General features: G+C 38.6%; 1 protein-coding gene across 11 annotated transcripts in view; it reads left to right on the plus strand.

The window, feature by feature from the left end:
- Positions 1-15,531, plus strand: part of ABI1 (abl interactor 1) — a 77,658-nt gene that overhangs the window by 37,376 nt on the left and 24,751 nt on the right. For all 11 annotated transcript variants that reach the window (XM_027695706.1, XM_027695707.1, XM_027695698.1 and 8 more), the window contains exon 3: positions 11,524-11,700. In XM_027695706.1, the coding sequence (XP_027551507.1) occupies positions 11,524-11,700 (177 nt within the window). The remainder of the gene's footprint in view (positions 1-11,523; positions 11,701-15,531) is intronic.

Raw genomic sequence — 15,531 nt, forward strand, 5'->3', positions numbered from 1 at the left:
AAAGAGGTGATAAATTAGAGCTAAGGCAATATTAGCTCTCTTTCTCTTGGTGTAGGTTCTGTCTCATCCCTCCCCAATTTGACTTGCCAAGTTACAACTGAATGTGAGGGATTTGGCTTTGGGCTGTTTTTTGTTCAGGCAGGAGCATCCTGACTTGTCATTGTTACAGCTCTTTACCTTAGACAAACTTTCAGAAAATTCCAACTTGTTCTGTTGAGTTTATTTTTTTATAAGCTTTTTTTAGATGGTTTCCTTTTCAGCCACCTGCAGTGCTCTTTGCAATTGCACATGTTCATCTCCTACGACATTGCTTTTTTTGGCACACAAAATGCTTTTCGTTTGACATACAATTTTGTTCTACTCCCATGGTGGTTCTTTAGTGAGTCCAAACTACTGAAGAAGCCGTTTTCATTTTTCCTTTCTGTCCGTGTGCTTTCCTTCAGTCAAAAATATATTTAGGTTTGTATGTTTTGTTTAATTCTAGACAAGTGCATTGCTTCCCGTAAGGAAAAGAGGGACTCATTCAACCACTTTAAAATGCTGCAACTCTTATGTGGGAGCGTGCATAAGCATATTTTGCTGCCTTTTCTTTTTTAAATGAGCCTCCTCATGTATGCATATCTTCAGAAATACCCATTAAAAAAAAGTTACTAAAATCTAATTTCAGGAACTGAAATACACTCACGCATGCAGTTGGGATTTTGACTTCGCATAATCAAAAGCATTTATCTGCTTTTTAAGGCTGGATACAAACGTAACACGTTATGACTGCACATCCCAAATGTTGTTTTGTCAAAAATGTATCAGTAGGATTGTACAGTTGAAACACTTCTCTTTTGAAGTGTCTTTTGCTTTAAAGACTGGTTTTAATCAGCAACTGGTGTTAGTTAATCATTGAAGTGTCTGATTGGTTCCCTGTGCACAACAGTAGAGGAGAGGGGATGTGTCTTGTTGGTTCTTTTATTGGAACCCTGTCTTGGTGAAGGGGAGATGGTGGGTCAGAGGGAGGACTGAGTAAGAGAACTGACTTTCAAAAAAGTGTTTGTTGTACAGTGTGAAACTCAAGTAGATGGTTACCAGTTGTTAATTTGCCATATGCTGTGGTTTTGATCTATGCAGAGCTGGGTCTGTATTTCCTGTCGTGCTGCAGTTACGAAGTGGTGGGGTGTGGGGTTCAGCCACAGCTGAATCTCCTGCAAATACTGGAAAGCATATTCTAGAGCAATCAGGGATTTTGTGTTCAGAACAGGGAATAGCACCATGAAGGCTACTTTTCTCTCTCCCTACTCCCAACATGTGATGCTCAAAAGCCATAAATTTTAGAAGGCAGGTAGAGATAAATGCAAATAATCTCCCCATCTCCCCTTCTCTGTGTCTTCCCACAGAGAACTGCATTAATGATGCTTTTTTTTTCTACCTGTGTATTGTACTCAACCTCTTGAAGAAGGTGTTGAACTACCAGTTAAATTTGAAATAAATAAAAAGTTATCTAGAATAGAAAAATTTGTTGTACTCCCCATGAACATGTATCAGAAGTCATTAGAGGGCTTTTTTTTTTTTTTTTAAAGAGTAGTGTTCATAATGCACTTCTTACTGCACCATTTGTCTGTTTGGTTTGCTCAAATGGTTAAAATCTGCAAGTAGAGTTTGCCAAAGCACAGGAAGTGTGACCCATAACTCACTTGTGCATTTTCATTAGCAATTAAAAGCGTAAGTGGAAGGTGTTTTGCAGAGAAGTCTGGGGTAACTTTCTCTGTTTCACTGTGGTCAGAGCAGGCAGCTGTGGCAGCAGTGCCTGTACCTGTGCCCATCTACACTCTGTGTCTATTCTCAATGCTGCTGCAGGTGCACAGCTCCAAGAAGCTGTCCCAAGCAGCAAAGCTACTTGCTTGGTGTAGCACAGGAAGTCTGGCAGAGCCAGGAATAGAACTTCAATCTGTTGTTTTCCAGGCTCTTGCTTCTAGCCACAGACCCATCCCACCTCTTCCCTTCACTCGACTGACGTCCTGGCAGACAGCTGCCTCCTGCGTGCAGGGCCAGCTGCTTCTGCAGCGCTGTCTGACCTCCATACTCCAGATGTTTGAAGTTCCATTTCCCCCATGCTTATGTGAACTTTAGCAAAATGCTTCTGGCATTTCTCCAATGCAACAGGGAGGAGGGAGGACTGTTGTCTTTTTTTTCTTTCTGTAATGCGGGCCTCTGTACAGCTGCTAAAAATCTCTTCCTCTGTAGGACAAACTCCATTTGCCTTCAGTTACCATCTGCCAGTCTTACTTCCCACATCCCTCTCCCTGTTCCCAAAGACACTCCTGCAGACCTCCCCTCCTTATGCTCTGTGTTGGCATCATCCTCCTTTCAGTTGGGGAATGTGGGGAGCAGGGGTTGAGGGTGTGATGAGACACTCCTGTGTCTCTCCACAGATATTTCTCATTTATAGACCCTTATTCTCTGAGGTGGCATTTCACAGGTGAGACCTACTGTTTTCTGTCAGCTGCCCCATTTTACATTCTCAGCATCTTCCGTGACCGTGCTCTGAAGAGAATAAGTGAGAATAACATGAGAAGCTTCTTTCCTTCTGTCCTGTGTGAAGGATGAATGTGTCCTCCATAGCAGTCCTATTTGCACTTGGCACCAGGAAAGAAAAATCAGGCATGAACTCAAGTCTGGCTCTTGGACAAGTGGGCTGGTTTCTTTGCTCTGATTCTTGTCCTAGAATGTCATGTACCCGCTCCCGGCCCCTCCGCTCTGTCCTTGCCCTGCGTCCCCTTTCTGCTCAGTGTCCCCAGCAGAACGTGTGACTGGATTTGCCAATAGGGTACTCTGAAAAGCATCTATATAAATAATCATTTAGCTAAACAGGCCTCTCTTTTTCCTTTTCAGTGCTATTGTATAGGTGTATGCGCCACTCCACAGGTTGTGTTTTGGAAATTGGGGTCCAGTTGGGGTCCTAGTCTTCCTTTTGGAAGAAAGGTTAAAGGTGAGGCTATTTGTCTATGCCCAGTAATCTTTAAGCCTGTTTCTCTGGCTTTTGTTTTCAACTTCTTGATTTTAATGAGGCGCTTTTTTTTTTTAAACACTCGCAAGCATATATTCTGTCAGTCAGGAATCAATTTTTTTTAAAGTATGTCTTGAAATCAATGTGGCTTAAGAAACATGCTATGGAACTATGTGCATTATTGTTTTACATTCAGTGCTTCTGAATTCTAAAACCATGCAGAAAGCAAACTGTCCTGAGTAAATGAGATATCTATGGTATACTTCGCTCCCTGACTGGTTCCCCCCCACAACTGTCCTGATACCCCAGAAAAAATATGTATGTGAAGGTATAAAAGATCTTCAAACCTTGCTGAAATCTTGACTGCTTTATGCTGGTGTCAATTGCTTGGAGAATCAGAAAAAATCTGCTAGTGTGTATAAAGGAAAAGGTTTTAATTCTTAAGTCAGGGGCTAGCTCCCTAGGATTAAACTGACATATAATCTGTGTTCAGAAATAATTAAGAAATACAGTGATAAAATGTCAAAATAAAGGCCACAACCAACACTTTATAAACCCTCCTCCCCTGATATTATGGATGATATTTGTAAGATGTGTTGTTAACATTGCAATTATATATATGTATGTATATAGTTTATGTATATAAATATATTTTATGTGTATAAATATATTTTAAATATATTTACATATGAGTTACTTCTGGAAATAGGACTTAGTATTTCTTTTATTATTTTTCCTTTGATCTGTCTAGTGCCTTTCCCTCTCTCTGCTGATGGTGAACATTTTAATATGGACTGTGAAAGTTGCTGTATATGTCTGCGTTGATGGCCTTAGTTCATTGTGTTAATCTGTAAAAGCTCTTGAATGTGAGCCCTCTTTGCAGGAAAAGGAAGGTGACATATCAGATTACATGAGACATGGCTTATCTGGCTCCTCTAGCCTTTTACCTTAAGAGGCCTGGATTTACCAGGACTTCAGGAGATGAAGCTTTCTGGAGAGCCTGTCCTACTATTGTCACTTGTCTGCATGCTGAAGGGAATGTGTGAGAAACTTCTATCTATAAACTTACCAGAAAACATTGCTGCATTTGCAGCTCTTAAATCTATTTCAGTTGCCTCCCACATTGCCAGCACCACATACAAAGCAAACAAACAAGGTGAAACTCGGATGTCTAAATGCTTCAGAGGTGATAGGAGACCTGTCTTTCATGGTGCAGCTTCAGAAGGCATGGCAGGATATTCTGAGGATTCTCAAATGACATTTAGGCAGTGGGGTTCAGGCAACTATTAGCCATAGTGATGGATTGTGTATGTGAAATAATAAAGCCTTGAAATCATTATATTCTGAAAAGAATTTGGGGAACTGAAAAAAGCATCTCTGTTTCTCTTCTCTACTAACTTGCTTGTTGCTGGCACTGACTTTCTTCTGTGGATTGACTGATAAATTGACAGTACTTTAGCAGACTTGACTCTGGTGACTATCAGAGGGGCTGTTAAAGATGTCTTGAATTCATCTCTTGAAGGGGGAGATGCTAAGAAAGAGGTGCTAAGAAAGACCTTTTCTCTTTTTGTTGTGAAAGTGAAAGATAACCAGTAAAAAGCCTTTAGTATGGTAACTTGAGATGAAGATGTGTTCAAAGCTAATTAGGGACTTGAATTTCACACAGTTGATGGCTAACTGGACATGATAAAAGGTTGCATCAAGTCTTCTGCTCTAGAGACAGGATTGGTCCCACTAGTTACTGATAACAGGGCAGTACTTCTGTCAATGTTTCATTCAGTTTTTTTATATGCTTCTCTGGTGTTGGTTAACTTAACCAGATGTCTGTGCTGAAGAACTGGGAAGAGAAAATGCTCACCAAACTGCCCAGTTTTGGTCTATAATTGAGTTGGTGCAGTCACAATTTGGGTATTCAAACAATTTCTGGTCAATGGAATTGACAGTTCTAATTTCCAGTGCCAGTACAGCCTCATACTTGGGAGAAGATCCCCATGGACTAAATGAGTGCATGCATAGCAATAAACAATGGTGACCAGTGCCAGTTGTGCTGACACTCTGCTCTCTGTGTCTCCTGTGAGGCCAGGCTTGCTTAGTCTCAGACTCTCCTGGATAAGAGATGGAAATAAATTATTTTAGTTCCATAGGTAAATTCTTAAGTTTCTTGAACAGTATCTTGGTGGGGATCATACAATATGTATACACTAGTCATCAAGTCAAATGCTTGAATTACTAGCACTTTAATAATGAGTTAATGAAATGTATACTTTGTAACATTGTGCAGGTATGTGATTGTATGTGTCATAAACCCACAAACTACTCACTTATGCTTTTTTATGCCTGATGTGCCTTAAACTTAAAATCGATTTTTTCTGTAGAATATTTCTCTTGCAGTTTAAATATGTTCTCACTTCCTGTGTTGAATAATACTGAGTTTTCTGTTGAATTTTCTTTACAAAATAACAGCATAAAATGGTGTTCTCACTGAAGAAGTTAGCTGTCTGTCTGAGCTCATTAAAGCTGGGGATTTTATTGTTCTTTTTGTAGGTCAAACTGACTTCTTGCAAGTGGTCTGTACGGTGTGCCTTGTCCAGGATCTCTTCAGTGCCGTTACTCAATTATCCATAACTCATCTACTAGAGTCTTATTAAATACAATTTCTTTCTGGAAGTACCAGTGGAATAAATCTGTATTTCTAAAACAGAAACAGGCTTATGTTCTTAGTCTCATCAGTTTATTTTCATTTCAGGGAAGCTTATTGTATGAACTATAGAGCAAGACAACAAAATCTGTAATTTTGGAGAATGACAATGAGGATTAATATTAAAGCTGGGTCTAGGAACAGATTGCAAAGATTGAGGGTTTGGGTAATTTTTATTTATTTAAAGGATGCTGAAAGCACCTTAATGTTTGTTTCTTAAGTTACATTTCCTTTGGTTAACACTACTATTTGTAGTCTGGGTGTATGAACTTGTAGAAAATATTTTTGGTGTTAGAATGTGTTTAACATTTGACTATATGTATTTTACTGTTATTACCACCTAAATCTGAAGCTGCGGCTCATTTTTACAGGTAGTAGAACAGAACTTACTTTTCATATGCGAATGTAAAGTAGTAAGCTTAGAATCCAGACAGTTGTCCCAGAGGTCGAGGTTGGACACTAAACTTTCTCTGCACCGCTGTCTATCCCATGTATTCTGTAGATTTATTGACAAGATTCACTGTGAAACCTGTGTCTTTGCCCAGTATTTTGTGTCACATCAGGCACAGTTTTTGCTGAAGTGAGATACTATATTTGATGGATTGCCAGCCTGATGGGGAACGTTAAATCTACTGTTCCAACTGGCTTGTCTTTGATTAGAGGTCTTAGGGTTCTTTTTTTTATGCCATTCTTTTATAAGTCCATGGTTTTGTTTCTGTAAAGTAATTCTAATCTACTCTGTTAACATTTAGGTGTGTGTATAACACTGATTACCCTGTAACCAGGGCTTTACTTACTTGAAATACAGTGTTAGTAACAGACCCAACTTTATATTCAACACAAACTGAAAAATCAAGAAAGGGATACAATGTCAAAATTACAGAAAACTGCTGCCAGTAAAGCTGCCCGGCCTTCCTTGAGTCCTCACTTTAGAGAAAGTAGCAGCTGAAGGAAGCCTGTAGATTTTGAGCCTACATTTCTTCTTGTCTGAGTGCGCTTAGAGACAAATTGAAAAGTTACTGGCTTGCAGCAGTGTGCAGCACAGGACATTTGTTTGACGTGAAAATAAAAGTTCTTAAAACCATTGCATGAAATGGCCTGAAAAGCTGTCAGTAAAAATGGTGCTGTAATTTTAGGATTTTTTTTCTCTTATGTGTTTGGATGTTAGGTTTTTTTAAATGAAGGAAATGTCCTTGAAGTGACTTTATGCTTTTCCTCAAACTCATGCGGTGGTTTGAGTTTTGGGGCTTTTGGAGGTGGGAAGGGGGAGCGTTTCCTAAGTGGGGAGTTTTTTGGTGGTTTGGTTAATTTGTAACTTTCTACACTGTATCTTAGTCTCTCTTTTGGGGAGTTTTGTTGGTCCACTCCTTTTACCTGGTAGCCACCACTTTCACTGTTGAGGACTGGGGAGCTGTTCTCTCCCCTAACCATTACTCTTCCCAAAAGCCTGGCAGCTTTTTCCAGCTCCACCACACAGGTCAGCGTGTGTGCTGTTACAGCTTCATTTGTGAGAAACTGGGGAGGAGCAGAGTAGGAAACTTGGAGTTTTCCTGCACAACACTTCTGGAGTACAAATCTAAAGGGTATTTGCTTGGTGTAAATTTGTGGTATTAGTGTAATGAGTTGTCCTGTCATTCAGGACAGCATGAAGTTTTGCAGTACCTTGTTAGTGGAGTTGATTTGATAGAGATTCTTCTTTTTCTTTTATTCCCTGTTCTTTAGCAGCTGTGCATGCATTTAGTGAGAGAAGTGGTGGCTGTGTGAATATCTGGCTCATAAATTTGAGTTGCAATGGTTCAGGATTAAAAAAGGTTGTAGAAGCTTGAACTGGTTTTCTTTTTCCTTTCCCCCTCCCTCCCCCCCATATTCCTAGATGCATGAGCTGTATTAAAATATTAAAGATATCCTCAAATTAGCTTGACCAGATGTGCTGCATTCTCTATTTCTTGTAAATTGTTTGTTCTGGGCTTGCACACTCTAGCACATGGGTAGATTGCTATCCACAGCACTTAATAATAAAAGAATGACTATTTGCTGTATCATTGCTGTGCTGCACTTGGCCTTGATGCTACTTCTGAGGAAGCAAACAGTTAAAATTTTACTCTGCATCATGTTGTTCAGCTGGGTTTTTCATATGATTTGAAGAAGAAAGATAGTGGAGGCAGCTAATAATTAACAGTTCCTTCAACCTCCAAGCTTAATTTTGCTTCTGGATTAGCTGGCATAGCCCCTAGCACCCAGTTATAATGGCAAAGGGGTTTGAGTTAAATTTTGCTTCCCAAAGGAAACATGTTGTGCTTTTCCCTCTTCTCCAAATCAATATAATGCTGGACTTTTTGTCACTGGATTATGTTGCCTAGGAGTGAGAATCCCATCCCAATACCCCTGATTTTAAGTTATGCTACATATTTATGTTTCAACCCAGGCCAAACATACTTGAAGCTGGTCTGACTCTTTGCTAATGCTTATTAACCTGTGTTAACCCAAGCTGGCTGGCCATACTTCGCTCCACTGTCTTTGATGTTTAGAAGTAGGTTTTATGCATGAAATCACAAACCAGCTACTGTTTAGCTGTCTTGTTACCATATCAGAGCAAACACTTACTCATAGCTACAGATGTCAAATGTGACCAGAGTTTTTTGAGAATTGTCTGTTTTGGCTGTTACCCGGTATGTGTGGCATGTGCCTCTTGCACATTAACTCATCTGGCTGGATAACTATACTGTCCTATTAAAAATTGTTTGTGTGTTGAGTATTTCCTCTTTTGGAAGTGAAAAACATTGCCTGTGAGTAAAGAATAAACTTCCACACGAATGTCAAGCAAATAGATACAAATAAAAATAGAAAAATGAACAATTGTTGTGTGCTTTGTTTTGCATAATGTTCACATCAGAGTTACTAATATGCAGATCTAAAAAAAAAGGTAATTTCTTGAAGTAAGATGCTGTCTAGTTGCTCTGATGGGCAGCCTATTGCTCTGGGCAAAGCATATGCTGTGAACCTTTGCTTTGCATAGGGGTAAAATCCCGCCGTGCTTTTCCAGTGCGCCAGATGTGGTGGGAGTTGCAGTCTCGTTTGCTTTGAACAGCAAATTAGTCTCTTGCACAGACATGCCTCAATGCTGTTCAAGGCTTACATATGTGCCCCGTTGCTGGCCCTGTGCTATGATACAGTCAGTCTCCTCTTTGCTCTCTGATACAGACAGTCTCCTCTTTGCTTTGTTTACCTTACTGAAATCTGTGCAGAGGTTTTACAGATCACTACTTCATTTTGGATAAGCTGTCTGATAAAATTAATATATGCTCTTTTCTTGTTCTAAGAGTTTTTTCCATTAACAACGTGTCGCAGTATTACTTTAGTTTCCAAAACAGATATGGTACAGCATCTTTTCCTGGAATTTCTTACCCTCTGCTGCAGTAACTTATGGAATTTTCTTTGTTTTAGGAAGGAAAAATCAGTCTTTGTGGACTACCTGCTAGGAGAAGATGCATCTTTTTGTACTGTGCAGGGCTTTGTTTCATTTCGTTTCTCTTTTCTTTTGCTATGAACATTAAGAGAACTCTTAGTATAAAGATGCATTTTTGTCCATCCACTGAACAAAAAATGAATTTATTGGTAATAACAGATTTGTTTTGTGAGAATGAAGTAGAAGCATGATTTATTTCAATATAGCAGTATTTTAAAATATCCTATTTTGAAACATTTTAGTGTGTTTCTTAGATTGGTGTTCTCAGCCTCCTATATTGCTGTGTTGTTCATTGGCTCTAACTAAGGCTGGTTCTTTTTCTCACCTATGCAGTGCTCATGTATTACAAAATATGAAGGGTTGCTTATTATTTAAGAGTTTTAAAAGGTAGTTTGAGAGCTGCTGTTATTGAACAGAAAGGTTCGGGTTGTATGGAAAAATTGGAAGAGAGATGATCCAAGAACATGTAGCACAACACTCATATAATCCTTTTCGGCAAGATCAAGAAACAAACTAAAGGCAGAACTAACATGTATATTTTAGTCTCTAAAAGGAAAAGAACAAATAATAGTTGGATTTGAAAAAATGAGTAGTCTTATTCTTTAGTCCTCATGCTATCATCTGTGAAATTGGCTGTCAGAGCAAATGTGGCTGCAGTGGGTGATATCTGATACTGATGTAGTGGTAAATTCTTGATATATAGGATTGTCTCTTGAAAAGGTGTTTTTTAAATTCCTGACTTGGAGATTCTTCAGAGCATGAGCATTTAGAGCAATAAAGCTTTCTCTAAAGTTTTATTGGAATATTTAATTAATTTATTTCAAGTAAGCTAATGCAGACATACATTTTTAATGTCCTGCATTGCTCTGGAAAATCACAACTCTTACTTCTGTTAAGATTCTCTGTGCTTCCAAAGTAAAAGAACCTTTTGCAATGTTACAAGTAGTCTGTTATTTAGCTCTAAGCTGTGAAAACAAGCTTGCTTGGTATTCCTGCTTTAGGTGCTTCTCCACTTGTGTTCCCACTTATAATCTGCAATGGTATCTAACAAAGCTATTAAGGAGGGGTTTATGTCTTTCTGTAGTCAGGAGATTTTAAGATTACTTGAGCATGTGTACCAGTTACTGAAAAAAGCAGTTCTGCTGAAGACATTTCACAGTGAACACTGAATGCTGGCTTTCCTAGAAATGGTCATTTCCTGAATACTGACCTTGTTTTTTTTCATCTTGCCTCATACAGAAGTAGAGTGAAAACTAATTCTGTGCTTCATCTTTACTCTGCTTCACTAAACAAAACTTTGCACATCACAACATTCATTTTAGATTAGACTATTTCTAGAGACATACCTAAATGAATACCGATGGACAAGGATTTTTCTTTCTTTCTGAACCTTCACTCTTTTTTTTGTTTTTCTATGACAGTCTCTCTAGGAGGAATTGATGCTTACAGACTAAGAATTATTATCTTTAGTGGGAAAAGTGGTGGCTTGATAGGTTTTGCTGCAAGTGGTGGTTTTTGTCAGACACCATCTCCTGCAATGAGATCCTGAAGTTCTAGTAGGTACTTAAACCAGTAAATTCAATCCCTGAAGCTTGAAATAGGCCTTCTAGAGGTGGGAGTTCCTGTGGCATCTGATGCTTGATTTGCACTTGTTCTTCTTCAGCTAGGGTTTAAGCAGTGGTTATATTGCATGTAGAAAAGTGTCTGTTATGTGAAGCTTAGTTTGATTTTTTTTCACAGACTGCTGGACTGGCTTTTCTTTGTCTTTTAGGTATTTTTCTAATAAAATTATGGTACTCAGCATATTTTATATTCCTTTACTTTAAGGCTTTTTTTATTCTTTTTAGTAAAGCTGCTATGAACAGTATGATTGAAACTAGCCTCAGTGCTGAAATTAGTCCTTCTCTGTGCAGACTCTTACTCTGACATGCACTGATGGCTTTGCTGAAAGAAATTACTGCACAGACTTCCCAAGCTTAGTCCCCCTCTGGGCTGTGGGCAAATTGCTTAGCTTGTCTGTCCTGGTTTCCCAGCTGTGGAGTTGGAGTAATTTATTACTAGTGCCAGTCATAAGAACACTGAGGGTTAATCTGCAAGAACTATATCTGCATAGTGTCTTTGGAGTGTCAAAGCAGTAATGTATAATTGTAATTTTATTATTAATATTGGTTATTTCATTAAGGTGTAATTTTCTAACAATGTTCGTGTAGATTAAACTCATTTCATCAATAAACTGGCATCCTTCCAGCCACATTAACTTAGTTCAGACTCTTCATCTAACAGTGAAGCCTAAACATGTAGCTAGCTCTATAAAAAAACCAGCAAATGCCTAAAGAAACCCATACTTTCTTGTTTTCAATCTAGACTGTGGACATCCATAAAGAAAAGGTCGCTCGCAGAGAGATAGGCATTTTGACGACCAATAAGAACACATCAAGAACTCACAAAATTATAGCACCAGCGAACATGGAACGTCCTGTAAGGTATATTCGAAAACCTATAGACTACACGGTGCTGGATGATGTTGGCCATGGCGTAAAGGTAAGAATACCCAGATACTTGAGGACTCCAAGTAACACAGACCAGGAGATAGGGTCAGGGCAGAATGTTACTGATATTAAAATGTTTAGTTCCTTTATGATAGGAAGGATTATGGGTTTGATATGCTCCCACATACAAACATTACAATAACAAAATGGATTGTTTTACAGTGAGGGTTTTTTGAGCAATGTTTGCCATAACCTTGTGACTATCAGTGGTAGTCATACTGTCAGGAAATAATGGCTCATAATCTTAGGCTAATGACTTGTCAAAAAAAGCCATAACTGACTTTTAGGGTTGCTCCTTCCTCCTTTTGATTAAATTGTCACTGCCATTCCCTTTACTTCTTTAGTTATTAAGAAAAATTAAGTCCTTTCCTATGGGGAAACTAGCTGGGGGGGTAGTGTTTTGGAGGGTGGACAGGAGAAAGGGGGTCAGCTAGTTTGCATTTAAATCTCAGTGATTTTTAATGTCTCACTCCCATGCTTTTGGACAGCCTTGTTTTCCTTTTCTCTAAATAAAAGCCTTCATAAATTAATGTCTACCTCCCTTGAAGTGGTCATAATTGAAGTGAATTAGTATAACACCATTTACTCCCTGGACATCTTTTTGTGATAATACACCTTTGTATCCCTCTAGAGCAGGCCTTCCAGGTATATTCAGTTTACAACAATCTTCCCTCGGATGGCATTTATTCAACACCCGGTATCCTCTAAAGCTTGATGTGCTCTGGTCAGTCAGTTGTGCAGCTACATCAGCCCGTCATGTGCCCTTTGAATGGCTGAGCTCTTGAGGAACAGATCTTTTAGAAATACTTGACACAAAAGAGTACCAGCATCCCTCCTGCTTTGTAGTAACCCTCCCAGTGGCCAGAGGAGTCTAATTCCAACACAAGTTAGAAAGCAGTTCTATACCCTGACAGCTCTAGCCTATGAATTAATGTAGTGACTTTAGACTACCTGATTTTTTTTGTTTTGTTTGTAACTAAACCTGTATTAAACCTGTTTTTTTACACTAATAATCGAAGCCAGACTGGATGAAAAACAGTCTTGTGTAGAAGCCTGAAAGATGTGGTCTGAATTTCTTTAAAATAGAAACACTGGAGTCAGAGAAATTGGTGATTTTTTTCAGTACAGTCTGCATTTGAGTGCTCTATGAATAGAGAACACAGGAATTCAGTGTCAGGTTATTGGTTTCTGCATTTAAGTGCTCCAGGGATCAAGTGGTGTAGAAGACTTTTTAAAAGTAGAATAATTACTGTTAGTCTCTGAAATTGATGCTTTGCTGAACTACTTGCATTGTGCAGGCTCAAAACAGGTGGTTTGATCCATGAAGGCTGAAGTTAAGGCTTAGCAGTTGCATTTTCCAATATGGCTATTTGCTTTTGGGAATGCCAGTGTCTTTATTCATGTGACCCTCTTTGTTTAGGGGGTGGAAATAAAGTGCTGTTTACCTATTTCTAGGCAGCTCTTATACTATTTTTCTGGTAAAGGGTTTTTTTAAATGTTAGTAGTTTATTCTATATTAAAAACTTGGTCTTTTCAGAGGTAAAAAAAGCTTCTAGTAGTAACCAAATTTACCAACTCATTAGAAGTCAGCTGCAAATTGTATCTTGCTATTGTTTCTTCATTGAGTGGTTTGCCTAAGTTAGTTTTACAACTGTGGAAGGCATGAAACACTTAGTTGGTATTTTCTATGTAGACTTGTTACACAAATGAAATAAGCTGCCAGCCAGACCTCAGGTATATAGTTCAAGGTGGCTGTCATGCATTTGACACCTTCATTAGTGTTGACATTCACTGGACACACTGCTGAAAAGAGTGTGCTGAGACACACTCATTATGTAATTAATTAATGACATAATTAAATGTTTTAGCCATCATATTAATTGGGTTCCAAGAGTGACACAGATCAAAGCTCTGAAGGAAGTAGCTTACATTGTCTGCAAACCTAGATGTAGCTGGTGCTGTTATAAGAAAATCACACCAAAACAACTTCAGAAACCAGATCAGGTCCTGTTGGAAGTCAGCACAAATAACCGATGATGCTGAGAACCTGAGTTGCCACTTGGACATACAAATCGAGGGGAAGCATATTGAATTACAAACTTTGTCTTGTCCAGAATGGTCTTAGAAGATGCTTTAGATTCTGTTAAATGTTATTTTCTTGAGCAAAGACTTCACCCCAAGTTGGACAGCAACTTGTCCAACAAGGCCTTATAAACCATGTTTTTCTAGAGGAAAAGAAGTTTGAGTTTTGCCGAGAATAATTGTCAGTTTGGCTAACTTGTGGGTCCTTAAATGTCTTCTGCTGTAGCCACTATCAGTAAAATAAAGTACAACACATACATGGGCATTTAAGTATTAAATAAAATTTATGCAACACTTTGAAATCTGCAGATGACAATTTATTGCTCTTAGTGGGACTCTGTTGTGTTCTGGTGCAGGCTTTGATAAAGAAACAGAACGGAAAAACACAAGGAAGAGAAATCAAAGATACAGACTAGATTATACCCTGTTTCTGCTGTTATTTATTTCATTAAATATTGATACTAAGAAAAATGTGATTTAAATATGCAGTATATTTTTCATGGTGATCTTGAATTATTTTATATAATAAGTGTACATAAAAATAATGTCTCTCAGAGTTAAAAAAATAGAAAGATGTAACCTTCAGGGTAAATGCTGTCTTAACCATACATTTTCCATCTGAGCAAATGCAGGAACACCTCCTATATATACTCACAGCTCATTTTCTTTGTCTCTGCTTCTTATGGCTGTGAAGAAAGGGTGCAAAAGCAGGTGCCTGCACTTGGGGCAGGAAGAACAGCTCTACCTGCTTCCCTCTGTCTCACATACATGCAGCAATTTTTGTGGGGGCAGGTGAGGGTGGAGGTGGCAGTGATGTAAGCAGCTGCTCTCTATAGCAGGTTTCCTCACTGATGGGAGACACTTCCTCGGAAGGCAATGCTTTTTCCTCCTCCAGCAGCTTCTTGGTTGAAAAGCTTTTGTAGAGCATCCTAGAATGACAGAGTTGCAGGAACAGTTACAGACAATGTCTCCAAAAGGAGGACATTGCTGTTTTTTATATATGTCCCTATAAAGCCAAGGCTAGCATCAGTCAAAATTAGGAGGGCTTTTAAAGTTGATTTGCTAGCAAGAAGGCTTTGCCTTGCAACACAAATATGTGTGGATGGCTCCGAGAAACACACAGGCAGGCATTTCTGCTGGTCTGTTAAGTAGTTGCTCAGCTGTCACCCTCTGGGCACAGGGGAATGTAGCTGAAGTCGTTCTTGGTAAACAAGAGCAACTGTTGTGATATGAATGTCTACCTTCCTGTGTGGAGCTTGGTTTAAAATTATTAGGCAGAGGGTACTTTAACATTTCCTTCCTCTTTTTCTCCTTTTTTTGTGAAAGGAAAGAAAAAATATACTGTGCCAGCAAATAAATAGGTCAAACACAATTACTCATACAGAAAATCCTTAGTTTAAGAGTTGGGAGAAGAAGGAGCATGCTTGAAAACTGTCTTAAAAGCCCTAGAATTTGCCCTTAAAAGCCAAATTCAGATTGGCCTTTGAATTTATTATAATCTTTTTCGATTAGGAGGCAAGTGGAATTGCAGCAATTTGTAAAATGGCAGCTAAGTAGGAAATTGAAATGATGCCTTATGGTACAGGCAGATAAAATGTTGAATACATGCCTAATTGAAATGCCTAATAGCTGTAATGGGATCAAGTTCATTTTATGGAACTAATAGTTCTTCAAAACCAAACTTAAATTGTATGCGAAGATAATTGCTGTTCAGCTTTATTTAAAAAAAAATAGTAATTTT

This window comes from Neopelma chrysocephalum, unplaced genomic scaffold (genome assembly GCF_003984885.1).
Source record: "Neopelma chrysocephalum unplaced genomic scaffold, ASM398488v2 Primary Assembly neopelma1_102, whole genome shotgun sequence".
Classification (NCBI taxonomy): Eukaryota; Metazoa; Chordata; class Aves; order Passeriformes; family Pipridae; genus Neopelma; species Neopelma chrysocephalum.